Consider the following 26,938-nt stretch of genomic DNA (forward strand, 5'->3'; position numbering starts at 1 on the left):
CAATGGGCGATGCCCTGCATTTCGGTGTGCTGGTCCCTGCGCGCTCAACAAGGTGATTTGTGCTGCCCATTAGCTTCTTCCCCACTTGGCAGCGCATTAGCCCAAACTTTTAATTGGCGCAGGCACCAAAAGCAGCGCCGAAGGTGGGTGCCCCACGAGCATCCTCCTCCAGCAGGTAGGGAGCGAAGGGGGACCCCGCTTCTCGCCAGTATAATTTTCAGCAGCAAAACATCAGAGTTTAGTGTTAAGCTAAGCTTTAAATCCTTGGTTGCCTTATTGCTGCTGATGCCCCCCGCCAAAAAAATCTGCCTTTCCCTGCCACCATGATGGCACCGGGAGCCCCAGGCCGCTGCGGGTGCCACAAATAGCCCCATTGCTGCCTCCCAGGTCCCAAAATATCCCTCCTCCTGCCCCCCTCCCTGCCCCAGGAGAGGCTAAATACAGCCTCCCTAGAAACTCCTGGCACCTTCCAGGGAGATGCCAACCCCCGGGGACCTTGACATCCCCCCCAAATTTGTCATGGAAAGGCCATTTTACTATAAATAGAGGCAAAGCCTCACCTGACATCCCTCGTGGCTGGGGCTGTGACCATGGGGCGTTTCAGGGGCATGTGGACCCCATGTGGGTTTGTTTTGTTTTCTTGGCATTTTCTGCAAAGCCTTGATTATTCCTTGTAATAGTAAGTTAAAAAAAACATGATGCAGAGTCCCTCACCCACCCTCGGAAAGGCTGGCAGGGGGCGAGCCGGCGCCATGCTACCACTGGCGGCACAGCAAGGCACAGGGTGATCCCCTCCGCATGCTTCAGAGCTCCATATATAAAAATACATACATTTATGAAGCTACATATATAGCTTTGAGATACGTCTCGGCAGGGGATGAGAGCACAGCCTGAGCCGAGGCACCGGTGCCGCTGCCCTCACCGCACAATCAGCCCCTCACCATGGCTGGGGACCAATGTGCCATTTCCACCCCACGCCAGCATTGCCAAAAGCTGCTCCTCTCACGATTTTGCCCAAAAACTTCAGGTTTGGCATTTCCTTTCCAGCCCCTTCCAGAGCTCCTGGTCTGGCCTGACAGCGGTTTTGCCACTGGACAACCCCACAGGGCACCTGACCCCAGCACGGGGCTGTCCCTATCCAGGCAGGAACAGTCGGACCCTGAGCAATACCTCAGACCTCAAAATTTTAGGGGAAACCCCCTCCCCTTTGCACAATGTGGCTTTGTAGAGGTCTGTTGCCCGCTGTACCCACCCAGCCCTGCTTGGTGCTTTCATCGCTCCTAGATGGTATTTACATGGCTGAGCAACACCAGCTCCGAACACTCCAGGTACGGCCTTTTCAGGAACAGCTTTTTTGGTGAAGATTTTCATCACCAAGTCAGTGTCTGTCCACAGGGTGGGGGAAAAAAACCCAAAACAACCCAACAACAGAAGCTCAAGCCAGAACAAACTCTCATTTGAATGGAAATATTTTCTCTCTTCGGGCTGGTTTTACCCCCGCACCTTCCGCCAGGCTCCTTTGCCAAGCGGCTTAATTACACGTTAGTGAAAGCCTTTTCTCTGAGCAGCTCTAATTGCAGGCTTGGGGGATTGGTTTCCTTTCTGCAGAGGGTGCTTGGAGCTGGGGCACGCTCCCCCAGCAGGTGCAGCCCTCTCCTCCTCCCTCCCAGTTTTAGCCAATTCTTCTGATTTTCTGCCCAGAACCCTCCTGTAGCTCCCAGCAGGGGCAGGTGAGGCAGGGCCTCGCCCCCAGGGCATGGGCAGGCCCCTGGCTGGCTCAGCTCCGAGTCACAGCCCGCACTTGGGAATGGGGGGAATCCCCCTGTGCCCACTGCCACAACCTTCAGCTCCCACCACAGGGAAAGGCTTCCCACGGATGCCAGCAGGGATTCCGGACCGGCTGGGAGCAGGTGCGTCATCCCTCTCTGGCCCTGAGTGAGAATGGGGAGACAGCACGTTATCAACAAAGTCAGCTTTTATTAGAAAAGTAAAAAACCCACCCCAACATGATTGCATAGGAAGTTTTTTTGCACTTGAACATCAAGTGTATGAGTGTAAACTGTAACCAATGAAGCCCCCCATGGCGTGTCACAGCAAGGGGTCCTGCCCTCCATCCCCACGTCGCCTCGCACGCGCCTCTCCCACACCGCGCTCTCGTGACCAAAGACGTAAGCGATCCCGGCCACCCCCTCCGGCCTCACCGGGAGCCCAGCGCTGAGCTGCCCAGGTGCCAGCGGCAGGGTTTTGTCTTTGATCTAGACCTACAGCCCGGCCATCACTCACTCCCACACGCGCCCTCCCCCAGAAACCCCATTGATTACAATCCTTGTTACAAAAAAAAAAAAAACAACCCCAAATAACCCCCCCCATGATTAATCGGCCACCAGGAGGAGACCATCCACCCCCCAGCAGCCCCGCTGCCGCAATCACCCCGCGATCATCAACCGTGCGAAGCGACCTCCGCCTGCATCCCGGTCCGCTCCGGGGACACTCCGGCACAGGCAGGGATCTCCGCCTGCCCAAACTACTTCCACCTACAGCCCTACTCCAGCCTAACCTAAACTACAGCGGCTGCTGGGAGCCACCACGCTCTAACCAGCTCTTCCAAAGCGCTTGGGTAAGTCGCTTCTCCAGCGCGGCCTGTCAGCACTCCTCTATGAGCAGCTGCTCAGAGCTGTACAGCTTCTTCTTGATGACCCTGAAGCCCGTGCTCAGCTTCAGCGGTGTGAAAGCCGGTCCTGAGGTGAAAAGTCCCTGGATCTTGGGCCAGAGGCGGGAGTCCAGCCGGAGCACCAGGGTGAGCTGGAAGGTGGGCACCACGGCGGGGTCCACAGCGATGTGCCCCACATCATGGCAGGCCTTGCCATGCTCCACGCAGAGGTCGAGGAGAGCCCCGCGCAGCCCGCAGGGCTCACTGCAGGCCAGGCGCAGCAGCTCCGTCCTCACCTGCGCCAGGAGCTGGGCCGGCATGAGGAGCCGGGAGCAGCGCTTGGCGCCCAGCGGGGCTCTGCCCAGCATGGCCTGGACCACGTCCATCAGGTTGGCGCAGAGCAGCTCATCCTCGGGGTCATGCAGCAGGTCCAGGTCTGGCAGGGAGGCCCCCTCGGCATACTCTGCATCTGCGGAGGGAACAGGAGGCAGGTCAGCACCAGAGAGGTGGGCTGGGGTGCTGCTTGGGGTCTCACCATTGCGGGTCAACACCGAGCCCAGGGCTTGGGGGGTGTAACTGGGGTGCAGGGGCTGGGCACACCCCCTTCAGCCATCTCTCAACCCTCCAGGGGACCCCAGACCCCACAGGCACCCCATCCCTCAGAAGAACCTCAGGGGTCCCCAGGCTCTCCCCACCCCCATCCCTCAGAAGAACCCCAGGTCCCTCAGGGACGGCACCCCCCGGGCAGGGCTCCTCCCCCTCGGCAGCCCCCACTCACCTCCCTCCGAGCCGGAGGCGCTGCCCAGCGACTCGCAGTCGGAGGTCTCCAGGCGGCCCCGCTCGCCGCCCGCCAGCCGCTCCCACAGCCCGTGCATGGCGACCGCACCTCGCCGCCCGCCGCCGCCTCCGCGCCCGCTCTGCCCCGCTGCCGCCCCGCCGCCCGCTTTTTATAGGAGCGGTGCGGATGGCCCCGCCCCTCCGTCCCGCGCCCGCCAATGGGAGCGCGGGGCACGTCCGCGGCGTCTCTCCTGCCCGGTGACAGCGGGAAGCCACGCCCTCTGCTCACAAGCCACGCCCATTGCGCCCCGCCCCGCCCGCCCCGCGCCCTGCAAACGGCGCCCGGGGTTGCATCAGGGGGGGCCGCCCCGGGCTGGGCCGGGGTCACCCGCCGCCGTCCGCCGCCGTCCGCCTGCCGCCCCCGTCACGGCCCGGGCCTCAGCCCCCGGCCCCGGGTCTTGCCCCCCGCCCCAGGGCCCAGCCTAGGCCCGGGCGTAACCCCCTCAACCCCCACCTCAGGCCCCGGCCTAGGCGCGGACTTAAACCCCAGCCCCCCACCTCAGGGCCCGGCCTAGGCCCGGACCTGACCCCCTGACACCACCCCCGCCAAGGGCCCAGCCTAGGCCCGCTAGCCCCCGGCCCCCCACCTCGGGGCCCAGCCTAGGCCCGGGCCTTGCCCCCCGCACCCCCTGGGCCAGGCCCTGTCCCAGGCCTTGTGCTCAGCCTCGGAAGCATTCTGGCAGCAGCAAGAAGCGCCATGCCCCGTCCCCACCATTCACCACTCTGGGTTGTGGCACTGGCTCCGGCTGGCACAAAACCCGACGGCAGGCAACAGGGCCACGGGGGTTTACAGATGGCTTGTTTTTAACGCGCCCGCCGAAGGCCCTGGCGTTCTAGGCGGCACTGGCTTGCTGAGCGTGGGACACGGCTGCCCAGCGTTGGCTGCTGCCCTCCTTCGGGTCTTGAGCCAAGCCCAGATCCCACGGCGCTGCGGATGATCAGGGTGCCGGTGTCCCGTGAGCCGGCGTCGTCCAGGTTTCTTAAGAAAGTAAGGGCTGTTGGAGTGAAACACGTTAAAAGTCAGAGGGAGCAAGAGCAGGGCACAGCCGGGGTGGGATGGGGGATTTTTTTCGGGGCCAGGCCCCGTCCGCCTCCTGCAGTGGTCCCCTAAAACGGGGACAGGATGCTGTCTTCCAAGCCCCTTGCTCTGGAAGCGCGTCCCAGCCACAGCTCCGTGCGTGCCTGCCCCTGCGTACGTGACCTTTCTGCAGCCAGACCCCGAGGAGCGCAGGGAACCGAAGGCCCATTAATTCGCGATAAAGGGCTTTGTTTGTCCTCCCGCCACGCTTGCCTGCGGCTTTATCGGAGGAGCTGAGTACGCTGAAGTCACTCCAGGAGCTATCTTGGGTACTGTCCTTCCTGAGCAGAGATTGATAACGGTCCCAGCAGTAAACACGGTGGAGAGCAAACGCCTGCCGGGAGCGAGTGGGACAGGGGGCACAGGACAAGTTCTCCCACCCAAGAGCTGTGGGGTGGTGGGTGTGCAGGGTCCGGAGGGTCCGGGCGCCCCAGCAGCAGCTGTAGCGGTGCAGAAATTGCTTTTTAGGGGTCAAAGATGAAGTGGGGCTTGAATCTGTTGCCATTTCAGGAGCAGAGGTCCAAGCCAGGGGAGCGGGTGGCACCTTGGGGAGCAGCAGGACAGAAGGGATGCGCAGGGAACAAGCCCTGGCTTGCGCCTGCAGCACACAGGGCTATTGCTCAGCTTTTCAGGACAAAAAAATGATCAAACCCCAACTCCAGCTGTTAAAAATGTAAAAATACTTGCGCACTTGCCGTGCAATACAGCAAAATATAGATGCATACACTCGGAAACGGTTGGATGGTGTTTGGGATCCTGTTTTTTAACAAAATCTAGCTCGTGGGTTTTTTTCTCCCCGCAACCACCAAATCATTGGTATGAATGTTTGCTGGGCGAGGCTGAAAATAGATGAGGAACTGCTGGCTTTGGGGTCAAAACGGGGAAAACGGCAAATAAATGAAAAAAGAGGTGAAGGACCACAGGGAAGGCGCCTTGCTAAAAATAAGCTTGAATTCTGAAGCCCTGCATAAATATTTTTCTTTCTTTACCATAACATGGCCTGGTAGGCAGGGGAGCAAGCAGCCTCCGGTGCGACGGCAGGTTTTAAAGTGACACGTAATTTTTGATTTCCAAAATAAAATAATCCTAAGGGTATGCTGCGCGCTCACGGGTCTGCTGGGAGGCGAGGTGTCTCGGGGTTCGCAGCTCATTTTCCTTCCCAAAAGAGACCATGACCCAGGCTGCTTTTCTGCAGCAGAGCCTCTAGAAACAGTTTGAGGCTAGAAAGCAAAGTTTTAACTGCAGTATTAGTACTCCCTGAGCTTCTCCTCCCTGGTTACTGCTCCTGGCATAAACCCAGCGTAACTGTTGCGGCCAAGCAGTGCGTCTTTCCCCCGACCTGCCATCCTTTCTGGGGAGAAGCAGCGGGGCCTTCAGGGCAACGGATGAAACTTTCTGGAGACAGCCTGTTCCCGGCCGGCTGTGCCTCCTGGGACACCCCGCTGCCACCCCCTCCCCACCGCATGAGATTTGCTCGATCGCTCCAATTTCCAGCCCGGCCAGCTTTGCAAAGGGTTAAGTGGGAGCGGCGGGGGCGGCTGGCGTTGGGGAGGGTCCTGGCTGGGCCCCTGCCCGGGATGTGCTGAGCTCAGCGGATTTGCAGGGCTGCAGGGGGAGGGGGTTGGGAAGGAGGAGGAGGAGGAGGAAGGGAGGAGATGTGCAGGGGGGGTTCAGCGAGTGCCTCGGCACACATAGGGTGCAAACCATGTCCCCGCGTATGCCGGGGGGGCAAATTCCTGCCCCATGGGGTGGCTGCCAGTGCCCATGGTGTTGTTCACATGGGTTCCCAGCAGCTCCGCGGCCGAAAAAAACGCTTTTAGGTAGATTTTATGCATTATTTCGGCACACAGCTGGGGTTGGCACAGAGGCTGGTGTGATCCTCTGTGTCCAAGCTTTTATGGGGGGGAATGTAATGAAGGGCCTGAGCTGGGGGGGGAGGCTGTGGTTTTTGGGGTGTCCACTAGGCGCCTGCAGGGCGGGCATCCTTTGCACCCTCTCCAGCCCCGTCCTTGGTCACTGGGTCCCTGGTCGTGGCAGGGGATGATGGGCACACGAGGGGTGACCCCACGTATCCTCCGCCACTGCACCAAGCCCATGGCCGGCTCCAACAAGCGAGCTGAAGGCTGCGGGCTGAGTGGAACGCCGTGGCAGGTCCCGGCGTGCCGCCAGCCAGGCAGGTCTCTGCTGCAGCCAAACCTTTGGGGCCTGTCTCTCACCCCCCCAGCCCCGGGACAAGCAGCTGCAGGCAGGCTGCCTGCCTGCGACGTGCGGGACTCAGGCAGAGAAACAAGGAACGCACGTCCGAGGAGGGCGGTGGACGGGTTTTGGCAGCTGAGATGCCAAGCGCTGGGTCAGCACCGTGCCACGTCTTCACAAAATTCATCTCCCCTTGGTTGCTTTTGCCCCATCCCAGGCGAAAACCGGGAGCTGGTGTTTTGGGGGGCATTGCCCCACACTCCCGCATCCTTGGCGGGGGGAGAGGCCCTCCCTGGCCGGGTGTTTTGGCCGGGCAGCAAGGCGAGCGCGTGCCTTGGCACCATCCCCTGCGCTGGGGCCGCAGCCAGCAGCCCGAGGAGCGGGGAGGGGAGGTGTGAGCGGGGCCTGTGCGCCGGTACATAACGTTCTGCTTCGAGCACCCACAGGAAAACCAACCAGCAGCCCTGAACGGGGCTCTTTGTTCAGCTTTTTTTTTTTTATCCTCCCCTCATCAACTTTTGCTCACAGCTGACAGGCTCCCTTCCCCCTGCCGCTCCGCTCCCAGCTGCAGCCTCCACACAGCCCCCCCGAGCTGCTCGCCGAGCCCCCCATGATGCTGCAGAGACCCCTGAGGTGAGGGGGAATAGCACTCCAAAACCCGGAGGAGGAATAGTTACTGCCGGCCCTGCCCCACCGCTCTGCAAAGTAGAAATAAGGGAGATTCCAGCTGCCAGGCAAAAACCTGTGTTTGGAGGAGGGGGAGCACAAGGGGTATTGTTTTTTTTTTTTTTTTACCATGCAGCAATCCCTCCAGTTTTCACCGCCTTACATAAAGTGTTTACTGAGCGGGAGGAGGGAACGGCCAACAACATGTTTTTGCATTTGTAGTACTGTACAGGGTGAACTTTTCACTTCCTCTCAATGGCTCTCGCACATGTGTCTATTTTGGTGCTGCGCGCACATACAAACAAGCCATGTACGGCACAGCGCCGGGGCCGTTCCCTGCTCCCACTCCGTCCAGCCGCGAGCCCGAGAAACGGCTGGAAAACAAGGGACAGAAGGAGGGGGCTGCCCCAGGGAAACGTCAGCCCCGCCGTGCTTGAGACCCTGCGTCGTGCACCGGGCTTGCAGGGAAATCCGGGAGATGCTTGGGTGCTGCGTCCCGTCAGCAGAGCCGCAGGCGCCGATGCCCCCGGCATCCCCGGGAGGGCTGGCAGAGTGGAAAAGTGTCAGGTCAAGCAGTAAAAAAGGGAAGGTTTTTTTCTGCATCCGATTACGCGGGTTGCAGCACGTAGGGTCAGCGAGAGGGTGGGGGGCTGCGGCGTGGTCGGCAGCAGAAGGGGCACGGCTCCCTTGTTAAACCCCACGGTGCTGTCTTGATACGGGGGTATTTTAGGCAAGTGTGGCCAAGGGAGGTTTAAGTGGCTGGAGTAAGCAGGATTAAAAATAGATAATATAAAACAAACAAGTTGTTGATTGAAATGCTCCCTTCTCAGAATAACTCCATCTGGGATGGAGTTTTAACACCAAACGCCATCACGTTTAACGTGATACTGGCCGAGGACCCGCTTACTGCGCAGGAGGCCCCCCCGCGGCGGGGGCTGGCAGCCCTCCCAGGCCGGGGAAGGAGGTTTTCCGGGCCGTGCTGGGGGGGAGAGGTGGCGTGGGACACGTCTTGAGCTGTAGCCGGACGTGAGAACGCCCGAACACGGTTTCAGAAACTGTACAGTGTGAATTTCCACGGGTGTGGAGCTGGAACTGGGACTTCATCTGCACATGGGGGCTGGCTTTTGGGTGGCACGTCGCTCTGGATCACGAAAAGCCAGCTCTGATGCTAGAACTAATTTATAAACAGAAACAAAGGCAGAACGTGTCTGCATACATTTCCCCCCCTAGTTTTAGTTAAGACAAATTGCTGGTGATATAACTAAGACAGGGATGGATTCCAATTAATCTGTTTCAATCCAGATGCGGCTGGACTGAAATAGTGAGTAAAAATAAAGTCATCTCATAAATAAGATGTTGAAAACGGAAGAATTAGGCATCTGGAGCAGTAAGTCGTACAATCGCTTAAATACGGTGCTGAGCCTATCCCCCCGTGGGCTAGCAAAAATGTGGCGTTAAGGCTCTAATCAATGGAAAAACTAACATGTTGAAACGGTTATGCCAGAAAATGGAAATCCCGTTGCCCCCAAGAACAGAAGTGAAGTACAAACGAAAAACGACATGATTAAAATGGATGGATTTAAATGAGGGGTTTCTGCTGGCAGAGTTAAACCAGGATTAAAATCTGATGTAAACCAATCCACTTTTGAGTGTAAAGCAAGAGTGGTTTGGTTCCTCTCAGAGGGGTTTTTTTAAACTGAACTGAAGTTGACCATCCTAACAGCCAAGCTGCCTCTGAGCTTCATTAAACCTCCCATTACCTACCGAATGGGTGACGGTTTCTTTCATCAGACGCCCCCACCGGCATCAAGCTTTGATAATATAAACGGTTTCAAAGGCAGAATTATTTTATTATCCCAGAGCAAGCTAACACATAATAAAGAGGAAAAGGAGTTTCAGGGCATTAAAGATACAGCTTCTGCATTAGAGAGCGGTGCCCTACCAGCGCTTGCTAGGCAGACACGGGAGAAACAGCAACCGAGAGAAACCAGCTCAGGCAATACCCGAGGTACCTCTGGGGAGAACGTCGCCGCCTGCCCCCTCCCGACTGACCTGGCACAGTTCTCATCCTGTTCATCCCCCAACACAACAGCTGAGGCCAAAGAGCGTTTCTCGGCAGGGCATCGCACCTCTGCTCTACAGAGGCCCAGCTCGATGCAGGCATCCCAACCCGCGGGCACCTCGGCCACGCGCCGGGGAATGGCCAGACGGAGTTACTGGGTCGCTTTCCCCGCCACCACACTGTACGTCTTCCCTCCGCTGTAACAATGAGGCGGTTCTCCAGGTGCTGTAAAACTGAACCTACCTTCTAAGTTACAGAAACCCAGCTCTGCCAGCCCATAATGCTGCAGGTGACTTAAAGGATCCTGCCACTTCCATTTACTGGCAGCTTTATGGGAGATCCCCGCTCCCAACTTGAAAAAGAAAAAACAAAAACCACCAAAAAAAAGCCCCCACAACCAAAAAGCCAAGTCCTGCCAATGCAGCTGTCAGCATCCTGATAAACGGGGGGTGTGTTTTGAAGCTGGGCCAGAGAACGTTTTTCTTCTGCTCCCTGACAGCAGCGATCCAGACATGCTCAGCCCGAGGAGGGTGTGAATCCCAGGAGCTGCTCTATTGGCTTGTACCTCCACTCATCTGCCTCCAGCTCTTCCACCAGACCAGCTAGTTTTTCCATCCTTGCGACTTGTTGATCTGCGGGAAGTTCAAAGGTAACTGTGGTTTGCAATGACAGCGCGATTAAACCTTTCAATTAGATGCAAATTCCCAGCTGTCAGTGGGGAACAGAGTAGAATAAAACCCACCAAGCCGATGAGAGCACAAACCCACTCTACCCAATGCCCCGTGTGAACGGCGAGGCCTCGTCAGATCACAGGAGAAAGCAGGGACAGGCTTTCCTGCCTTGTCCAGCACTGGATGTGTATTTACCCATCCCAGCCCATGCCGTGTAAATTCAAGTCCTAACAGGGAAACACGAGACCGATTAGCGTATGGGGGCGAAACAGGATGAAGCTCATTTCTTTAGCATAAATATTTATAGCGCAAAAGAACAGAGAAGTTCAGAGAGAGCTTGGTCAGCCCACGGCAGAGCTGGGTGCAGCACGAGGAACCCCTCGCTTTAACGAGGGTCCTTTGAGGAGGGCCTGGGGGAGTGTAGCAGAAAGGCTCTGCTGTCAGAGCACGCTAATGACACCAAGGTCCTCGCAGAGAGATGGGCTGCCTCCCCAGAGATCCCCACGACAACTTGTTCCTCTCAGCTTTATTTAAAGCCAGTTGTGCGTTGGGCACGCAGGCTCCATTTTCAGTTGAATTAGCTGCGGCGATACAGAGACGAGAACGGCCCTTCTTTTCTTGGCTCTGCTGGAAGCTTAACAGCGCACCGGCCTCTTGGAAAAACGGCCCACTATGAGCCGACTCACTAGCAAGAGGCGTCACATAAAACTTGCACGATTTACGCTGACTGCAGCAGTGGGTGCTTTTAAGAGGGACTGTTCTTGCTCCACCTCCTGCAACCGAGCACTTTTAGGAACTGTCAAACAAACAAGCCAAAAAAACAATGACCTCCATCTTTTTTATAAGGCTTTCCCCTTTCTTACAGGGAGGCAACCGGTGCTCCACAAACCAGTTTCAGTGCCAGTCTGTGCAGCAGCCCCCAGTAGCTACAGCTGCAGTAGCGCCGGAGCTGTGGAAACAATGGCTCTGAAGTTCAGCTTTGCTTTTTGGTTCAGAAATACAGGATCATGTCCTTGCAAGCTGCTGCACGCCCCCAGCCCTCCTCCTGAGAACCCTCGCCAGCAGAGGACAGGAAACCTCTCCGGTCTGAGACAACACGTGGAAGTACCCATTCTAGCTGACAAGAGGCAGGGACCAGAAAGGATGTGACCGTCGAGCAGCGACGCGAGCTGGTGCTGAGCTCTGTCCGGTATCTTGGGAACGAAAGCTGACGTGCAGTCAAGCCCATCGTTCAGTTACAGGCACCTGGGCGGCAGGCGAAGGCCCCAGGAGGGAAGCAGAAGTTCAAACAAGACGTATGGCTCTTCCTCGGGGAGGCAGGGAGTGGAGTCAGCTCTGTCACGCCACGCCAGGCACCTGCGCGTCCGTCACCTGAGCACCTTTGGAAACCTGGCTTGACCCTGCTGGTGTCATGAGGGCTCAGGGCTCGGTAGGGAAACAAAGGTGGAAACGAGTGTCTCTTTGCCGGAGGCGAGAGAGACAGTCAGCGCTGGGCCAAGATCAGAGCGTGGGCGTTTCCTGCCCATAACCTCCTCTTCTGGCCTCACCTCTCCTGAAGGCAGCGCGGCGCACAGCGATGGAAAAACAAGCTTCGAAAGGCACAGCCTGTTCCCACCCAGGCTGTGTGGGTTCCCGTCGCTTTGCATAGGGCTTGCAAAAGGACTTGATGATGGCCTGACTTAGTGTTAATTCGCCAACTTAAAAGGCTATTCTGCTTTTTTGTGGTCGGCACCCGAGAACATGTCAGCCCTTTCTCCGCACTCCCCTGCCGTCTTCCCCGATCGACATGCAGTTAAAACAGACGGCGCTTTGGTGCTTACCGTGTTTCACTTGCTTTAATGTAGATGCAACCTGATAGCTGAAGACAGATTCGCAGAGGAATCTTTCAGAGCCATCTGGAAACAGAAAAAGGGAGGTGGTTTAATCTGAGAGTTTTAAGACTGAGCAGCCTTAACCGAGTGCCGCCAACCTGTTTTTATGTTCGAGGTGTGGGTTTCCCCACTTGCCTCGTTCTGACACTTTCCCCTACGCTGAGACTGCAGCGCTCCGGTTTCTGGCCCCTATGGCCCCACGCTCAAATCCTGCACGGGGCTTCAGCTGGCTACCTGGAGAGGCATCCTGGCTGACACTCTGTTACATCCCCTTCGTCAAGCAATTTTAGTCCATTTTAAATAGAAGGTAAACTAAGGAGAAGCCAACTAATACTGCGGCAGCCTCCAATTCCCTTGGGGCTCAGAAGCTTGTGTCCTCACAGTGCTTTATGATTTCCCACAGGCTTTGACCATAACTCCGCATAAAGGATTTTAAATAATGTGTATCTTGCCATCCAAGTCAGTAATTGGTCACACGGCTGTCTCAGAAATAAAGCAACGTGGAATACATAGCCAATTGTGGGTCAAAGACTGACACAGTTTATGCTACTTCCTCCTAAAAAACAAAAAACCAAAACCTGAAAAAACCTAAGGGTTTATTTAAAAACGAGTGCGATAAAGTAACAATAAAAATCAGTCAGTTGGTGGGGATTTTTGAAGGGGAAACTGGTATGCAGCTACCCCGCTAGCACCTGCTTGACAGAAGAATGTGTATATCACCTTTTATCTCAGAAATTAAAAAGCTAACTTAAAGCTTCCTGCAACGGGGACAGTGTTTAGTTGTTGCTGCCACCCAGAGCAGATGAACTGCTGTGTTACAGTAAATGGGTCAGCCCAAAGTAAACCCAAGTTGCCATAAAAACAAGGAAGAGAAGCAATTTTAAAGACTAAGGGTAGAAACAGACCCCTGGCCTTGGAAAATCCAACCTGGAGTTGAACCCCTGGTAAGAGGGAAGAGTCAGAGTTTCACTGTGCTCAGAGCATCCTCTCACAAGCTGCTGAAATGCTGTATTGGTGCCGCACCATGCTAGTCCCAGACATACCCTTCCCTCTCCTCCAACGCCCCAGCCTGGCCGTCCTACAGAGCGGCTCTCAGGAGGAACAGCTGTCTGTCTATTTGGTAACAACAAGTGCTTCATTATTTTAATTTGTTTTGAGGGCTTGTTAAGTTCTATGAGCAAGCCTTTAGTCATAATTACTTCAATAGACTGGCATATGGGATCTAATGTGTAATAAAAACAGCCCTTAAACAACGTAGCGATCAGTTCCCAGGTGCACTGCACCGCCGTGTTCATCTCTACCGGAAAGCAGTCACTTCTGAGCTGCAGGGCCACCCCAGTGAACCTCAGGCTCATGCAGTCAAGCACGCGGCATGGTGACACAGGAAGTTCAAGGGGAGCAGACAGACAGACAGACCAACCTCGGCTTAACCCTGTCATCTGGAGGACCTGCCCTTCCTCTCTCACCTAGAGCAGGGGCAGGGATGTGCAGCTGCAATGTGCCCAGGTCCTCCTTCAGAAAACCCTGACAAAGCGGGTGGCAGGGCTCGGGCACCCAAACGCAAGGCGCTGTGCTGGATCAGAGCCCCGACCCTCTCCAGGCAGTCCTGGAGAAACGCCCCAACAAGAACGAGCCCAAAAGAGGAACGTGTTCAGCCTTGAAGGATTAAAAGAGAGGTCTAGTGCTGATTTATCCTCTCACAGACCTCTGCGGTGAGGTTTTAACTTGGGTCAAGGGCAAAAGCAAGCTTTATGTTTCCTGGCCAGCAGGGATACAAGCTGCCTCCTGTACTAGCCCAGTCAAATCCAACCCCAGAATACCTTTTGCCAAGAAAAATACTCCTGCCTCAGCTATCTTTACAGTAATTCCTGCCTGACATCAAAGGATTAGCTAACAATGAGCAATTAACACCGTCATGTTCCCTTTCAGGTAGATCGCTTCCTCGTCTGAAGTGTTGTCATGGAGTTAAAAAACAGGTGACTGCCAGAAAAATCACTTCCTCATGAACAACTGGTGGGAGAGGCAGGGCTGCTCAGGACCTACCCAAGCCCTGGTGCTTCCTTCCTCCCTCCAGCTTTTGCCAGCTAAAGTCAAAAAAGACAGCAGGGTGCCAAGCTCAGCAACTCCCTTGCAGGGCTGGCCTGCACACCAGGAGAAGTGGGGAAGGAGAAGGGCAGGAGCAATCACCTTCCAGCATCTCCCCAGCTCCTTTGGGGTAAGTGAAGAGGGCTTTTCGGGGCGGCGCCAGGTCCGAAACACTGAACCCCGATCCCGTTACAGAGCTGCCACTGACTCCGCCAGCTGAAGAGGATGAGGAAGAGGCTGCCATTTCACCCCGCCCCAGCCTGAAAGAACAAAAAGGGAGCAAAGCAGAGTTAGGAAGGGTGTCTCGGAGTTTCCCAGGGCACAAAGCCAGCGACCACACACATCTCTGACAGCATATGAAGGCTGCAAGGTCCAGGAAGAGCCAGCAAGCACAGCTTTGGGCTGCCACACCCGCTGCGTAGCCTCAAAGCGCTGGTGGTTCAAGGCTGCCCTGGGTGCGTGGGAGAGGCTGCCTGCACCCATGGTGGGAACGGGTGCAGTTAGCTGTCGCACCACGCGGTGGCACCCAGAAACTGAAGGTAACCTATGCTCTGACCCCTCGGACAAGGGGGCCTGGGAATTCAGCTGGACGATTGGAGCGTGCATAAAAATAACCTGGCACAGGTCGCTGGCCTGAATTTGCTGTCCTTCAGCTGCCTGGCACTTTTCCCACTCCCCAGGGTCATAAACAGACTTTTTTTTTCCTTTTTTTTTTTTTGCCTTGTTTCCAGGAGCAGAAACATGGAAAAAGTCCTCCTGCCTCATAAAACCTGGAAACCCACAGGACTGCCAGTTCCAGTGCTGCATCCTGCATTAAGCCACACCGTGCCTGATTTGCAGCAACTGCTCTCTGCACTCCTCCAGATGTGCTTTTGCTTTAAAAATACTGCATTTGACCTAAAATGGCAAGGGGTTAGCAAATGTCTGCCTGTCCAGCACAAGCCCAGTCTGCCTCTTGCATACCCTTTTCTCAGCCTTGTTTTTAAGAGGTGTTGGCTGTACATTTGTCACAACAGAGTACTTGAAACTTCTCACACACCTGTCCGATAGTAAAAAAGCTGTCACCTAGCATTTATAAGTGACAGCACTTGCTACTCCTCCAAACTACTTATAAGCACTTCCCAATTATCCTGCCCATTTAATACATATCCATCACCCTAACTATTTAATACACTTCTGCAGACTCTTTAGACTACACAGACAGGGCCTCTGGAGAGCTCTCAAGGTTTCAGTAGAGAAAATGTTTCTTTAAAAACACTGTCACAACTAGGAGTTGCATGTTCACTCATAGTTAATCTCAGGGCTGTTTCATTTACTGCATGTGATATAAAATAGCAGCTCACGGGAGGCTGGGGACTTACAGGCTATGAAAGAAAAATGTCTGGATAAGAGAAACCTTTGATATGGTTACAATACGTCAGCAACACCATCTTCAACAAACCTGGGTAGGTCCAGCTCCCCACTCGTGAAGGAAGGGAGATGATGCCTAGCACTGAAATGCCGCTCGCAGGCCTGACGGGCGGCCTTCCTATACCTAGGAAGGTATAGCGGCAAGGTCCTTGTTTTAAATAGCCTGAGACAGGGGCGGGGGCGGCAAGCCAGGACAGTGCCCGCCTCACCACCACCTCAGGCAGACGCGCCCACCATCTTGTAAGGCGGGGGAGCAGCGCGGCCGCCGGCATTGCGCATGCGCCGTCTCCTGCCCACACTCCCGCCCGGGACGTAGAAGCCTCGCTAGCGCCAGGGCGCATGCGCGGATCCTCCCTCCCCCACCCGCTCATGCCCGCTACGGTCCCGCGCTCCGCCCCCTCTCCCGCCGTAGCCCCTCCCCGGCTTCCGTAGCGAGCTGCTTCCCGGTGAGTGAGGCCTCGGCCGCCAGCCTTTCCCCCCACCCTCCACCCCCGTTCTAACCGAGCTGCTCTCCTCCTCCTCCCAGGCCGTCCCCTTTCCCGTTCCCGGGGCGCTCCGGATCCCTCCGAACCTCACCTGGGCGCCCGGACGGCTTCGCGCAGGCGGCGCGCGTGATCGCGCTCGCGGTGCATGCTGGGGCGAGCGGGCGGGCGCGCGGGCGCGCGCGGCCCCTTCCTACTTCCGGTGGCGGAGGGCGGGGCGGTAACCATTGGCAACGGCGGCCATTACTGGGTGGGCCTGAGGAGGGTGGTGGTGATCTTGGTTTTCCTCGTCCTAGGGTCCCCCGCGGGCATTCGAGGCTTTCGGTGCTTTAAAGCGGCGGGGCTTGCCCGTTGTGGGCGGTGGTGGGGCTCAGCAGGGCTGTCGCGGGAGCCTGGCCTCATCTCGCGCCCGGGAGGTCCTGCGTGAGGAAATTGTGATGGCAGCTCTGCGATTTAAAAGAGAAAAAGCAAGCCTGAGTGGAAACAAACAAAGCCCCCCACAATAATGTGTTTTTTCATGGCTTGTGTCTTCCTCTGCGGGTGGTTCAGATCTGTGCTGCTGTCCTTGAACTGCCCGAATGCCTTTTTATTTAAATGTAAGTTCAGGTAGCGGTGAGTCGTGTCAGAAGGTGGGGCTTTAATTGAGGGGGAAAAGCATTAACCTTCTGAACCTGATGTCACTCCATATAATAAATCCAGTTTAGGAGAAATCAATCTTCAAAGGCAAGCTCTTCATTTTTTCCCATCAGGTTTTGTTGTAGTAGACAGGGAGACCTGACAAAGGTGAATTTTTTGGCAGAGGCTTCATCTCTAAGGAATAGAAATTTCTGTTTTAAAAACAAGGCAAACAGGGATATCCAATGTTAACAATTTCAGTGAATGTAGAAGTTTAAGTACCGAAGATGCAAAGTCTTTGATAGACGACTGCCAGTTCTTTGGGTTGCCCTGTTGCTTTTGCACCATTAAATGTTCTCCACTGTAAGAAGTTGAACTCGGTGCCCCTGTTTCTAATATAATTTGGAATAAGGTAGGGTAGAGTAGGACTTCTAGGCATATGCCTCAAACTTACCCTGGTGCTTGGAGGTGGAGGGCAGAAGGTGTAATCGCTTACCCCGGCAGAACGAGCCGCTCGGAGCTCTTTGTTTCCCTTCCCCAGCCACCTCCCAAGGAGATCCAAGGAACTGGGTTTGCTTTTGAAAAGCTCCTTAGGCCTTCGAGAAACTAGTGGAGGATGGCAGGTATTTTGAGAGAGGTCAGTGTTGTAGGGGATTCCTTGCAAGAGGCTGGGGCCTCTTTCTATGGAAAACAATGAGGTGAAACCATTCAGGATCCTGAACAGTGGTGCTAAAACAGCCCATTGACTGAGGCCATAGTGAGTTTTAGCTAAAACCTGAGAGTTTCAGGGAGAGTGGTGATTGCTTGCTTGTCTCCTTGCAGGGGCAAAAAACCTGATGCTTCATTATGTATCTTAGAATATCTCAAGTTGGAAGGGACCTGTAAGGATCATCGAGTCCACTAAACTAAATCATATGACTAAGTATCTTACATTGCTTAAATTTCCCATTTTTACTTGATTGTGCTTTATGAGCTGACAAAGGGTTTATTTCTAAGTTCTCATAAAATTAGTCTTTGAGCAATGAAAGGTTTGAGAAGGTATTGCCATTCTGAAATCTCTGGTACGTATGCGCAGGAGTTATTGCTCTTCTGGAGGTACAGGCCTCACTTTTTACTGCTGAGCCTCTTGGAGCTCTCCCGATGCCTCATACAAATTATCCATAAGGAAGCATTGACATTTACCTTTCCTTGGCATAAGTTAGCAAAGCTGTCTTTGTTTTTGCATTAGGAGGCAGAACGGGATGGATGTTCTGCGGCCCACCCTGATAAGGATTGGAGGGCGAGTGTACAGGAAGAATGTCATTCAAGAGCAGGCCTGCCAGCACGAGGAGGAAGAGGATGATTTCTGTGCAGGTAAAGAGTGCTGCGCAAGGTGTGACCATGGTGCTGCCAGGATGTGCTACAGGTGAAAGCATCAATGCTGGGGACCTAGGGAACTCCTGGTGTTCTCTGTGATGCCTTTATGTGCTCAGGGACCTGCCCGTGGGGTGGAGTGAGGTGTTCAAGAGGGAGAAAAATGCTTTGCGTTGGTCCCTGATGATCCTGCTGACCAAAGAGTGGGTGTAATCCCCGTAACCTAATGTGGTGACTGTGGGTAATGGGTGACTGTGCTGCTGTCAGTTGGCTCGCTGGCCATGAAAGATCTCCAGAAAAAGGGTAAAAAAAATAGCTCGGTAGATCTATTTTTCCCAGGTTCCTGAGGTGCCTTTCTTTTCAGTAGTGTGGTTATTTGCAGGTACGGCAGGAGTAGAAGCTGCTAAAGATCCTCTGTCCTTGAAACATTTGCCCCTTGAAAAATTGGCCCCTTATAACATGGGTTTTGGAAGGTGTTACCTATTTTGGGGGCAAAATTTTTCCTGTTCTAATGTATTTTACTTTATCTTTCTGCCTGTATGTTTGTTGTAGTTCTGCATGGGTTGCAGGCACACAACAGCTCAGGTTTTATTTCTCAAATGGAAAGAGTTGTGGCTGTTGTGTCCTGTTTCTGCCTCCACCCTGCCTTTCAGTGGATTGAACAAAGCTGTAATAAGCTGCTTGCCACCGAAATTCATCCCTGTAAGTGTTGGAGAGGAGGCAGAAACCACATTTTCTTTCTGGAAATCATGTTTGGTCCTAACAGGCACTACTGAATGGCCCACGGATGAAAGGTGCATCTATTCCTCCGTGCCAAGGGTGTGAGAATTTCTCTTTTCCAAAACACTGTACCCGAACCCTTTAACCAAACCTATCCTCACCTTTCATTTGTATTCTTCTGCGACTTTAAATTCCTGCTCAGGTCTTTGAATGGGCTGGTGGCTTCCACCCTGCCAGGAGAAGAGGCCATTCCCACTGGGTAGTTGCACAACTTCCAGCTGAGAGAAAACCTGGGCTGTAACTGCTGCTTTTCTATGCCTCCTAGCCCAGCGGATTTAGAAGCAGTCATTATGTTTTCTGAAGCTGGTAGTAAGGTAGAATGAAAAGCAGTTAGCTGCAACAGAGGGGAGTCCGTTTCTTCCTTTATTTAACCTTGGGAGAAGGCGGCTGTGAAACTCTTGTCCTACGTAAAGCACTGCCAGACTTTACAGGGCTTGTGCAAGGTCGGTTGTTTTTCTCTGGTAGGCCCTGGTGACTGCGCAGACGAACCCTGTGATGCCTTTGTGGTGGAAGAGACTGAGAAGGGCTTCCAGTGCAGAGTGGAGGTTCCCAGCCCCTTATACAAGTGAGCCTGTGTGTTTCTGGTTTATTAGAGTTGCTGGTGGCTGGGGAAGTGGTCAAGGGCAGAATTTTTTTTTTTTTTTGAGGCCAGGGTAAGCACCAGATCTCCGACATGTATTCCATTTTGTGGATGTGGATTTTAGCATTTGGGAAGGGAAAATTGGCAGTGCCTTGCTAGTGCAGTTGGGCCGCACTTGACTCCTAGCCTTCCCTGTGACAAAGACAGCAGGTGGTGCTTTCTGCTGGCGGGAGAGTCTTTGAGCGTCTCTTCCCTTGAACATAAAAGTGTCGGGGAGGGTGGGAGAAGTGGGGAAGAACAGGGGTGAGCAGCCTGGCAGGGGGAGTTTGTGAAAGCTTTGAGAGAAAGCACATGCAGCTGGAATTGACTGTTGGCTCCGATCTGATGTTTACTGGGAAGCCTGTAGTGTTCAAAGATTTATCTGGTTATTTTTGACAGTTTTATTGGTTGAATAGTTTTACTTAAACATAGAGAAGGAAAGGTTTTCTGTTGTGTGTTTGGATGCTGGCAAATGACTACCTTGAGAAAAGCAAAAAGCAGAAGAAGAGCCCTTAGTTCTTCATCAGCTGGGATAATGGGAAAAAGGGATAACCCAGCTGACAAATAAACTGTGGCAGGATGTGCTGGGCAGAGCTGTCATGGCCCGACTGACTGATTTTAGCATAAGCCAGTTGTGAGCCATGGCTCAACATCATCCCATGCTCCTAGGCTGGTCACACATGGGGTCCCGGGAGAAGCTTCTGTGCCCAGACTGGGTCCTGCGCGCAAGGCTGAGCATGTTCATCCCTCTAGCACGGTGATACCAAATCTGTGGGGACCCAGCTGCTATGGCATGGTTAATCTGCTGGGGTGAGTGTCTTACACTTTTATGCCTCCAGGTATATCATTGGGAAGAAAGGGGAAACCAAGAAGAGACTAGAAACAGAGACTCGAACCTCCATCAGCATTCCCAAGCCTGGAGTGGAAGGAGAAATTGGTGAGCTTTAATGTGCATGAAATAGGTATTCTTTCATCAGTGCTTGCACAGACACCATTTGAGCGGGGAGGGGGCATACATAGGTGGTGTTTTCCCTTTAATTCCTCATTCTGAGAAGGCACTGACTCAATTTATGGCCTTGGAAAATCACTTTTCTCCTGAGTTTATTTTCCCTGTCTATAGATCCTTACAAAGCAGTGTAAGGGGTTTTTTTTTTGGGGGGTGGGGGGGGAACTATTTTAAGTCTATGAATAGCCTCACTGAAGTAACTTCTGGGCCTTAAATGACTGGCTTGAGGACTTCGGGGCCGAATGTGCTGGAGCTTTTATTGTTGTTGTTTTTAAATCCATACCATTTTCATTAATAACGAGCAGAAAAAAAAAAGTGGTATATTTATGCATGAAATAACCTTCAGCATCTGCTTTAACATGAGAACTGTTTTGATGATGTTGCTGCCGTTCTGGTGTTGTCACTTGATCCTGATAGTGAGAGCAGGCTTTCTTGTCCTGTATGTTCCTTCTCATCACTTCCACTGACTTAAAAAGGAAGGAGGCGTTGCTCGTGAGGGCTGGCCTGTGTGGGTTTCTGCCTGAGCGGATATCCAGAGGGCCCCTTATACGCGCCCCTGTGGTAATTGGCACGGTGTACAGCTATGTTCGTGACAGAGCTGTGAGGAGTAAGTGACGGGGGATCCAACTGTTGTGCTGCACAGGAACGTGGTAGCGCTTCTCAAGAAGTGGGTCTTGACTTCCTCCTGAGAACTGTGAAGGACTATTAGGAAGGTTGAGAGATGTTGAAAACATGTAATAATAGGAAGCCAAGAAAATTTTGTTCCTTGCAGTTCTTTTAAGCTCAAGTGTTCTCTGTTTGGTGCCTTGAAGTGCATGCACAAACGATATAAGCCATCTTGATCTTTGATAGATTTTCTTTTCTTTTTCACTTTGACTGCCTTTATGAAAACTTGAAATACAATGCTCTAGAAATCTGAAGAGTCGCTGCAGTGATAGACTCTTAGTTATTGTTTTTCAGGCACTCTGACCTGACTTTCTTGAGAGCAGAAAGATGCTTTGATGGCGTCATCCTGCCTTTACAGAGGAAAGCACAGCCATGCCAGGCATTTTAAGTGGGAAGTCTGGCAAGATTTCTCTGTGCGTGGTTGGGGGTTTTAATTCCTATCGCTTCTTCAGTGAGCCTGGGCCTAACAGTAGAGAGGTGCTGTTGTGCAGGTTTTTGTAATTCCCTCCTGGCATCTCCTGGTTGAAATATTCTTACCTTCACACTATCCTCCAATACTGATATTTTAAAGTGCACAGATAAATATTGTGTAAAATCATGATCCATTCAATCACTCTTTATTTTGCATGGGCGTGGGTGTCAGTAGCTCACTGTAGCTTCCCAGAAACCAAATGGTTATTGCTTTGTTTCCTTGTAGTGATTACAGGGCAGCATCGCAGCGGCGTCATCTCTGCCCGAACGCGGATCGATGTTCTCCTGGACAGCTTCCGTAAGAAGCAGCCCTTCACACACTTCCTGTCCTTTGCTCTCAACCAGCCCAACATCCAGGAGAAGTTCCTGCAGTTCAAGGAGGAAGTGTTGGAGAAATGCTCAAAGGTAAAGATTCACGTGAGAATTAAAATTGAGTGGAAGCCCTTCGGCAGAGTGCCATTTCATTTACTGAGATAGCTTTTTGGTGTTTGCCTTGAAGGCCTTATTCTATTCTGTTTCCTCGGAATGTATTTTTAACAGGCTCTTTACTTAAGTTGGCAGATCTGCTGTGAATTTGGTAAGTGCTGTTGTGAAATCTGGAAAGTGGAATCATAGAATCATTTAGGTTGGAAAAGACCCTTAAGATCATTGAGTCCAACCAGTAACTGAACACTGCCAAGTCCACCACTAAACCATGTCCCTAAGTGCCAATGGCTTACTTAGTAAACTGTTAGTAAAATATTTTTTGCTCCTTAGATCTTTTTCTTAAGTGGGAGGATATCTAAGATTCAAGAGAGGATTGTTTGGGGTTTTTTTGTGTTTTTTTTGTTTTTAATAGGAAAGCCACTAAATAATGTAGTGGACCTTTTTTACATTTTATATGATTTCCACATAACTGTGAAACCAGGTTCACAAGTTTGCTGCTGCTTCTGTTTCACTTTTCTTTTGGTTACTGATAGTGGAGGAAGGTGGGTGTCATTACCGGAGCTGAGTGAGAAACACCTTGGTAGCACGTGCCATCCTGCAAATCTAATCACTTCCCTTCTTCCCTATGAGACTGTGTGCTGACAGTCCCTCTTCCCTGCCTTCAGATCTTACACTGAGCAGCAGGAAATAGTTAGGCATAGGGAAATGTGGAACAGAATGAAGTGAAAGCTATGTATTCCCTGGTTTATTTTAGCTATGCTTCTGGTTTGGCAGAAGCACAAGGCCAGGCTGAGGAGAGGGAATGGTATTAAATTGCCATGTCCTCTGAGTGCTTGGAGGACATCTCTAGGCAAGAGAGAAGAGTTCCTCTTTGTGGCTGCTGCAGGTTAGGTTGCATATACACAGCAGGGTTTCGTGGGCTGATGTTATTACCGTCATGTCCATCACTTCTGCTTGTGCCTTTCAAAGGGGAAAATATAATCTTGCAGATAGCACAGCTGAAGAAGTTTAGTTTCCTATGTCCTCATGCTGTGGGTGTGAATTATCTGCTATCTGGGGAGATGGGAGTTCTTGCTCCAGTTTTCACAGTCACTTGCATGTCAATTGTCTCACCTCTAAAAGCAGAACTGAGCTGGCTTTGCAGTCTTTGCATTGCAGCCAGTGCAATGCCATGAGCATCCTTTCCTCAGGCTAGGAAGATATCACTGTCTCGGTCGTCTATCCCCATTAGCCAGCAGCAGCTACCTTTATTAAAGCTTACCTTTGTTAAAGGAAAGCCCTGAAGACAGGGGGAATGGAAGCAGCCTAAGAAAGTGTTAGCTGGACAGAGTGTTGGCCCTTGAGTTGGCTTCAGCAGTGGCCTGGCTCCCTGTGTTGGTTTCTAGTCCCAGTCCTTGAGGGGGGACACACCAAAATTACAGGGAGAGAAGCAGCTCTTTGGGGGCTGGTAAATCATCATAGAATGGAATCATAGCATCATTAAGGTTGGAAGAAACCTCTAAGATCATCAAGTCCAACCATCACCCCAACACCCCCAGGCCTCCTAAACCATGTTCTCAAGTGCCACGTCTATACGTTTTTTGAACACCCCCAGGGACGGTGACTCCCCCACCTTTCTGGGCAGCCTGTGCCAATGCCCGACCACTCTTTCAGTAAAGACATTTTTCCTAATATCCAACCTAAACCTCCCCTGACACAGCTTGAGGCCATTTCCTCTTGTTCTCTCACTAGTAACTTGGGAGAAGACTTGGTAACTTCAGCACAGGGCTCTGGTAGTGGCTGTTCAAGCTGTTGGCCCTGGACTGAGACTGCTGCATTGTCTGGTGTTCCTCTTGCCCTTTATCCCCTTCTGACTGGGCTTATGGCTGTTACAGTCCTTTCACTTCACCTCCCTCAACCTGTCAGTCATTTCAGTTGTGGCTGGCCCTGCTCTGCTTGAAGTCTTGGCATTCTGGACTCCATTTATCTGATCCTTGTCCTCCCTCTAGCTGTCTGCCAGCAGGTGCTGTGGATCTCTCTTCTCCCTCCCTGTGGACAGCAAACCCAGATCTGCCTGCTGTGCAGAGCAGTAACTTCAGTGTCATCCGTGTGTCTTGCTGGGTTCTGGCTTCCAGGCGGTTGCACTGTCAGGCAAATCCTTGCAGTATCACATCTCTGTGATGTGATCTCTTTTATTCATCTTTGCAGCTAATGCTGTTGTCCATGCTCTCATCCTGTGTTTGTATTCCTTCAACACTCTGGCCTCACACAGGACTCGCTCTTCCCCTTGTAGAGCACTCATTTTTCCTGCCGGCTGCTTGGGTCACACCTCTGCAGCTCATTGCCATTGACATACCTTCTCCATTGGCCCAGCCTCTGCTGGTGATATTACTTGTTCTCCAGACCCCTCCTGATCTGTCTCTGTCACATTGTCTCTTGCTCACTCCTGAGTATCAGTTTGCATCCCTGTGTGGGCAGGGAGGTCTGCCATCCACTTAGAAACGTTTTAATAAATTTATCCTGGGCTTTCCCCAGCATTGTCAGTCACACTCAGAAGGAGCTGCCTGGGAACATCTGCAAACCTTTGCATGCTCCTGGTCCTAGAAAGGTGCAGAAACCCCAGCTTGGTCAGAGGAGTGCTGAGACCACTGCTGACCGGGCTAGTCATATTAATTTTTCCTCCTCTTGCCTGACGCCTGACCCTCTGTCTCTCACGCAGTGTTTTTGTTCTGTGTCTGGACAGCGCTGAGTCCTGTAAGTCTCTGCTTCATGGTTAGGAATCCTGCAGCGTGAGCATGCACATGAGAACACATTTCAGCCTAACAGCTGCTTCTGGCTTTCAGCATCCTTGGACTTGAACTGTACTCAGAACCAGCATCCAGGCATGAATCCTCCTAATACCAGGAATAGCGATATCTCTGAGAAAGTACAGCACTCAAGACATAGCATGCCTTTTGCTGCTGCTGAGTCATCACGATGCTTTCAGGAATCTCCCAAGACAGTGACAACTGAAGCTGCCCTGCAGCAGGACACGTCTATATGGGTGCAGGCAGGAGGTCTGGGACTGTAGTTCCTGCTTCCTACACTGCGTGGGCACAACGTGCCCTGGCCTGGGAGCTGCAGCGTCCTGTTAGCACTGTGCCTCTCAGGAGGGCCTGAAATGTTCCTGGTACTGCTTACATCAGCTCTAGATTTCCATTTTTAGTTTGAAATGTGGAATTCGGTCAGCAGCAGGTATTTGGGGGTTTGCATATGTTAGCCTGGGAATATATGGTGCTTTATTTTTCTGCCCTTCCTTCTCCTGGTATTAGCAAAAGGGTTTCTAGATATATTGTTGCCTGTTAGTTCAAGGAATATATTGCAGCCCCATATGTCTCTCAATCTCTCCGCCAGCCAGTAATGCCACTCTAATACCACTTTATCTCACAGCAGGGTCTGCTAGAAAGCACATCAGTAATGAAAAACAGTAATTCAAAACAGTGCCTCACAGAGCAATAAGAGAGCTTACACATTTGTCCAAAGCAACAGGATTTCTCAGGATACTTGGAGAAATCTGAATAGGTTTCAGTGACAGAAGTGGTGTGCTTCTCTTCCTCTTGCAATTTGCTGGTACCTAATGTTGCAGAATTAGGTAAACTCCATTCTTTGAATGAAGGTTGGTAATAACGGTAAGGAAGGGAGAGGACGAGGTGTGCGTGTGTGAGGATTTCTTCTGGCCATTGAGCATCTGTGAGTGACTCTATTTCTCTCTCAAGCAGTTACCATGACAACCATTCATTTCTATTTGATAGCATAGGGTTATGTTGGTGGGTATACGCTTTCTAACTTTTCTTTTTCGTCTTTAAAACCTTTTTTAAAGATGAACCTTGCGTTGAGATATGGAATACTTCAGGTGTCATTCATGCTATTGTATGGTCAGGGCAGCCAGACAGTGAAGCAGGGCCGAGAGGAGGCTCTTGAGGCTAATTTAATATAAATGTGGGGAGGTGGCTCACCTGGACAGGCTCATTACTGACATGGTGCTGTGGGAGGTCCGGATGACTGGGTGACCTTGAAAGTCTCCTTGCACAATCGTGTAGGTGTCAGAGTGAGGAGGACTGAAACGTCTATCTGAGTATGCAGGTGGAAAAGGGAAGAGACTTTACAGTAATATTGCCATGAAAAATCACAGTTGGGTCTTTCAGAGCTGTGCAAATGCAGCATTTACAGTCTTAACAGGCTGCAGATGTAGCACAGAAGAGAAATATGATTGCTGTAATATATGGCAACCTGTAAATATCAAACATTGCTCATGAGATATATCTTGGAGTGGAAGGGACAGAAAATGGGCGGGGTTTTTCAGCCTGCAGCTCTTCAGTCAGTTCTGAGGAAATGCTGTTTTTCTGACTCGCTCCTTTGTTTGTGGATCAGGGTGGGAGAGGGCATATAGCTGGCATGCAGTATCCTGCTATTACGGAAAAAAAACCCCAAAACCATGAAGCTGTGTGCAAATATTGGAAGCTTTTAAGACAGTAGAGAGGATACAGCCAGGGAGGAAGAGCTAAGGAGTTTGATCCTTTGCCTTGATATGTAGAAGGCCTGAAGTGTGTGGTGGTCTATGATTTCCCTACTACAGGGTCTTGGATTTGGAGGAACAGTGTGCTTGGGCTTTGCAAAGAGAGGTGAAGACTCCAGATAAAACCCTTTCTGTATGCCTTCTAAGAAGGAGAGGAAAGGTAGAAGTCTTAAGTAGCAGGAAGGAGGAAAAAAATGAATTTTTAAGGCCGAGTGGAAATGAGTTGTATTTTTGACCATGACGGGGCAGTGTCTGGGAGAAGCATAAGCTAAAATGGACAATCATCACATACAGATGGTGCATAAAGGGGATATTCTTCCTGCCTCTCAGTACATCCTTAGAGAACCCAAGTTCGAACTGTAAATTTTTAAAGAGACTATAGAGTCTGCTTGATGTGTTTGTACCTGCCACCGAGTTCCTGCAAATACACTGCCTTCAGATTTGCATGTAGAATATGAGC

General features: G+C 52.3%; 3 protein-coding genes across 6 annotated transcripts in view; 1 reads left to right on the forward strand and 2 right to left on the reverse strand.

Moving 5' to 3' along the window:
• Nucleotides 1-1,957: 1,957 nt before the first annotated feature.
• On the reverse strand, nucleotides 1,958-3,587 carry DDIT4 (DNA damage inducible transcript 4). The gene is made up of 2 exons (XM_075109387.1): nucleotides 3,429-3,587; nucleotides 1,958-3,119 (listed from the first exon to the last, which is right to left on the reverse strand). Exons 1-2 carry the CDS (start codon nucleotides 3,523-3,525, stop codon nucleotides 2,644-2,646), a joined length of 573 nt encoding a protein of 190 aa, XP_074965488.1. The 5' UTR covers nucleotides 3,526-3,587; the 3' UTR covers nucleotides 1,958-2,643.
• Nucleotides 3,588-4,187: 600 nt separating this feature from the next.
• On the reverse strand, nucleotides 4,188-16,202 carry ANAPC16 (anaphase promoting complex subunit 16). 3 transcript variants are annotated; one of them, XM_075109388.1, is made up of 4 exons: nucleotides 16,103-16,202; nucleotides 14,219-14,376; nucleotides 11,981-12,055; nucleotides 4,188-4,482 (listed from the first exon to the last, which is right to left on the reverse strand). In XM_075109388.1, the coding sequence occupies exons 1-4, from the start codon at nucleotides 16,156-16,158 to the stop codon at nucleotides 4,292-4,294; spliced, it is 480 nt and encodes a 159-aa protein (XP_074965489.1). In that variant the 5' UTR covers nucleotides 16,159-16,202; the 3' UTR covers nucleotides 4,188-4,291. The 3 variants fall into 3 exon arrangements, with proteins under 3 accessions (XP_074965489.1, XP_074965490.1, XP_074965491.1); XM_075109389.1 differs by lacking the exon at nucleotides 4,188-4,482 and adding an exon at nucleotides 9,252-10,121 and having other exon boundaries at nucleotides 16,103-16,201; XM_075109390.1 differs by lacking the exon at nucleotides 4,188-4,482 and adding an exon at nucleotides 10,672-10,956.
• Nucleotides 15,906-26,938, forward strand: part of ASCC1 (activating signal cointegrator 1 complex subunit 1) — a 38,834-nt gene continuing 27,801 nt past the window's right edge. The window contains exons 1-5 of one of the 2 annotated variants that reach the window (XM_075109385.1): nucleotides 15,906-15,972; nucleotides 17,852-17,976; nucleotides 19,222-19,321; nucleotides 20,215-20,312; nucleotides 21,745-21,923. In XM_075109385.1, coding sequence (XP_074965486.1) covers nucleotides 17,865-17,976; nucleotides 19,222-19,321; nucleotides 20,215-20,312; nucleotides 21,745-21,923 — 489 coding nt within the window. In that variant the 5' untranslated portion in view covers nucleotides 15,906-15,972; nucleotides 17,852-17,864. Of the gene's footprint in view, nucleotides 15,973-16,212; nucleotides 16,605-17,851; nucleotides 17,977-19,221; nucleotides 19,322-20,214; nucleotides 20,313-21,744; nucleotides 21,924-26,938 lie in introns of those variants that run through there. The other variant, XM_075109386.1, reaches the window with a different exon arrangement.

This window comes from Phalacrocorax aristotelis, chromosome 14 (assembly GCF_949628215.1).
Source record: "Phalacrocorax aristotelis chromosome 14, bGulAri2.1, whole genome shotgun sequence".
Lineage (NCBI taxonomy): Eukaryota > Metazoa > Chordata > Aves > Suliformes > Phalacrocoracidae > Phalacrocorax > Phalacrocorax aristotelis.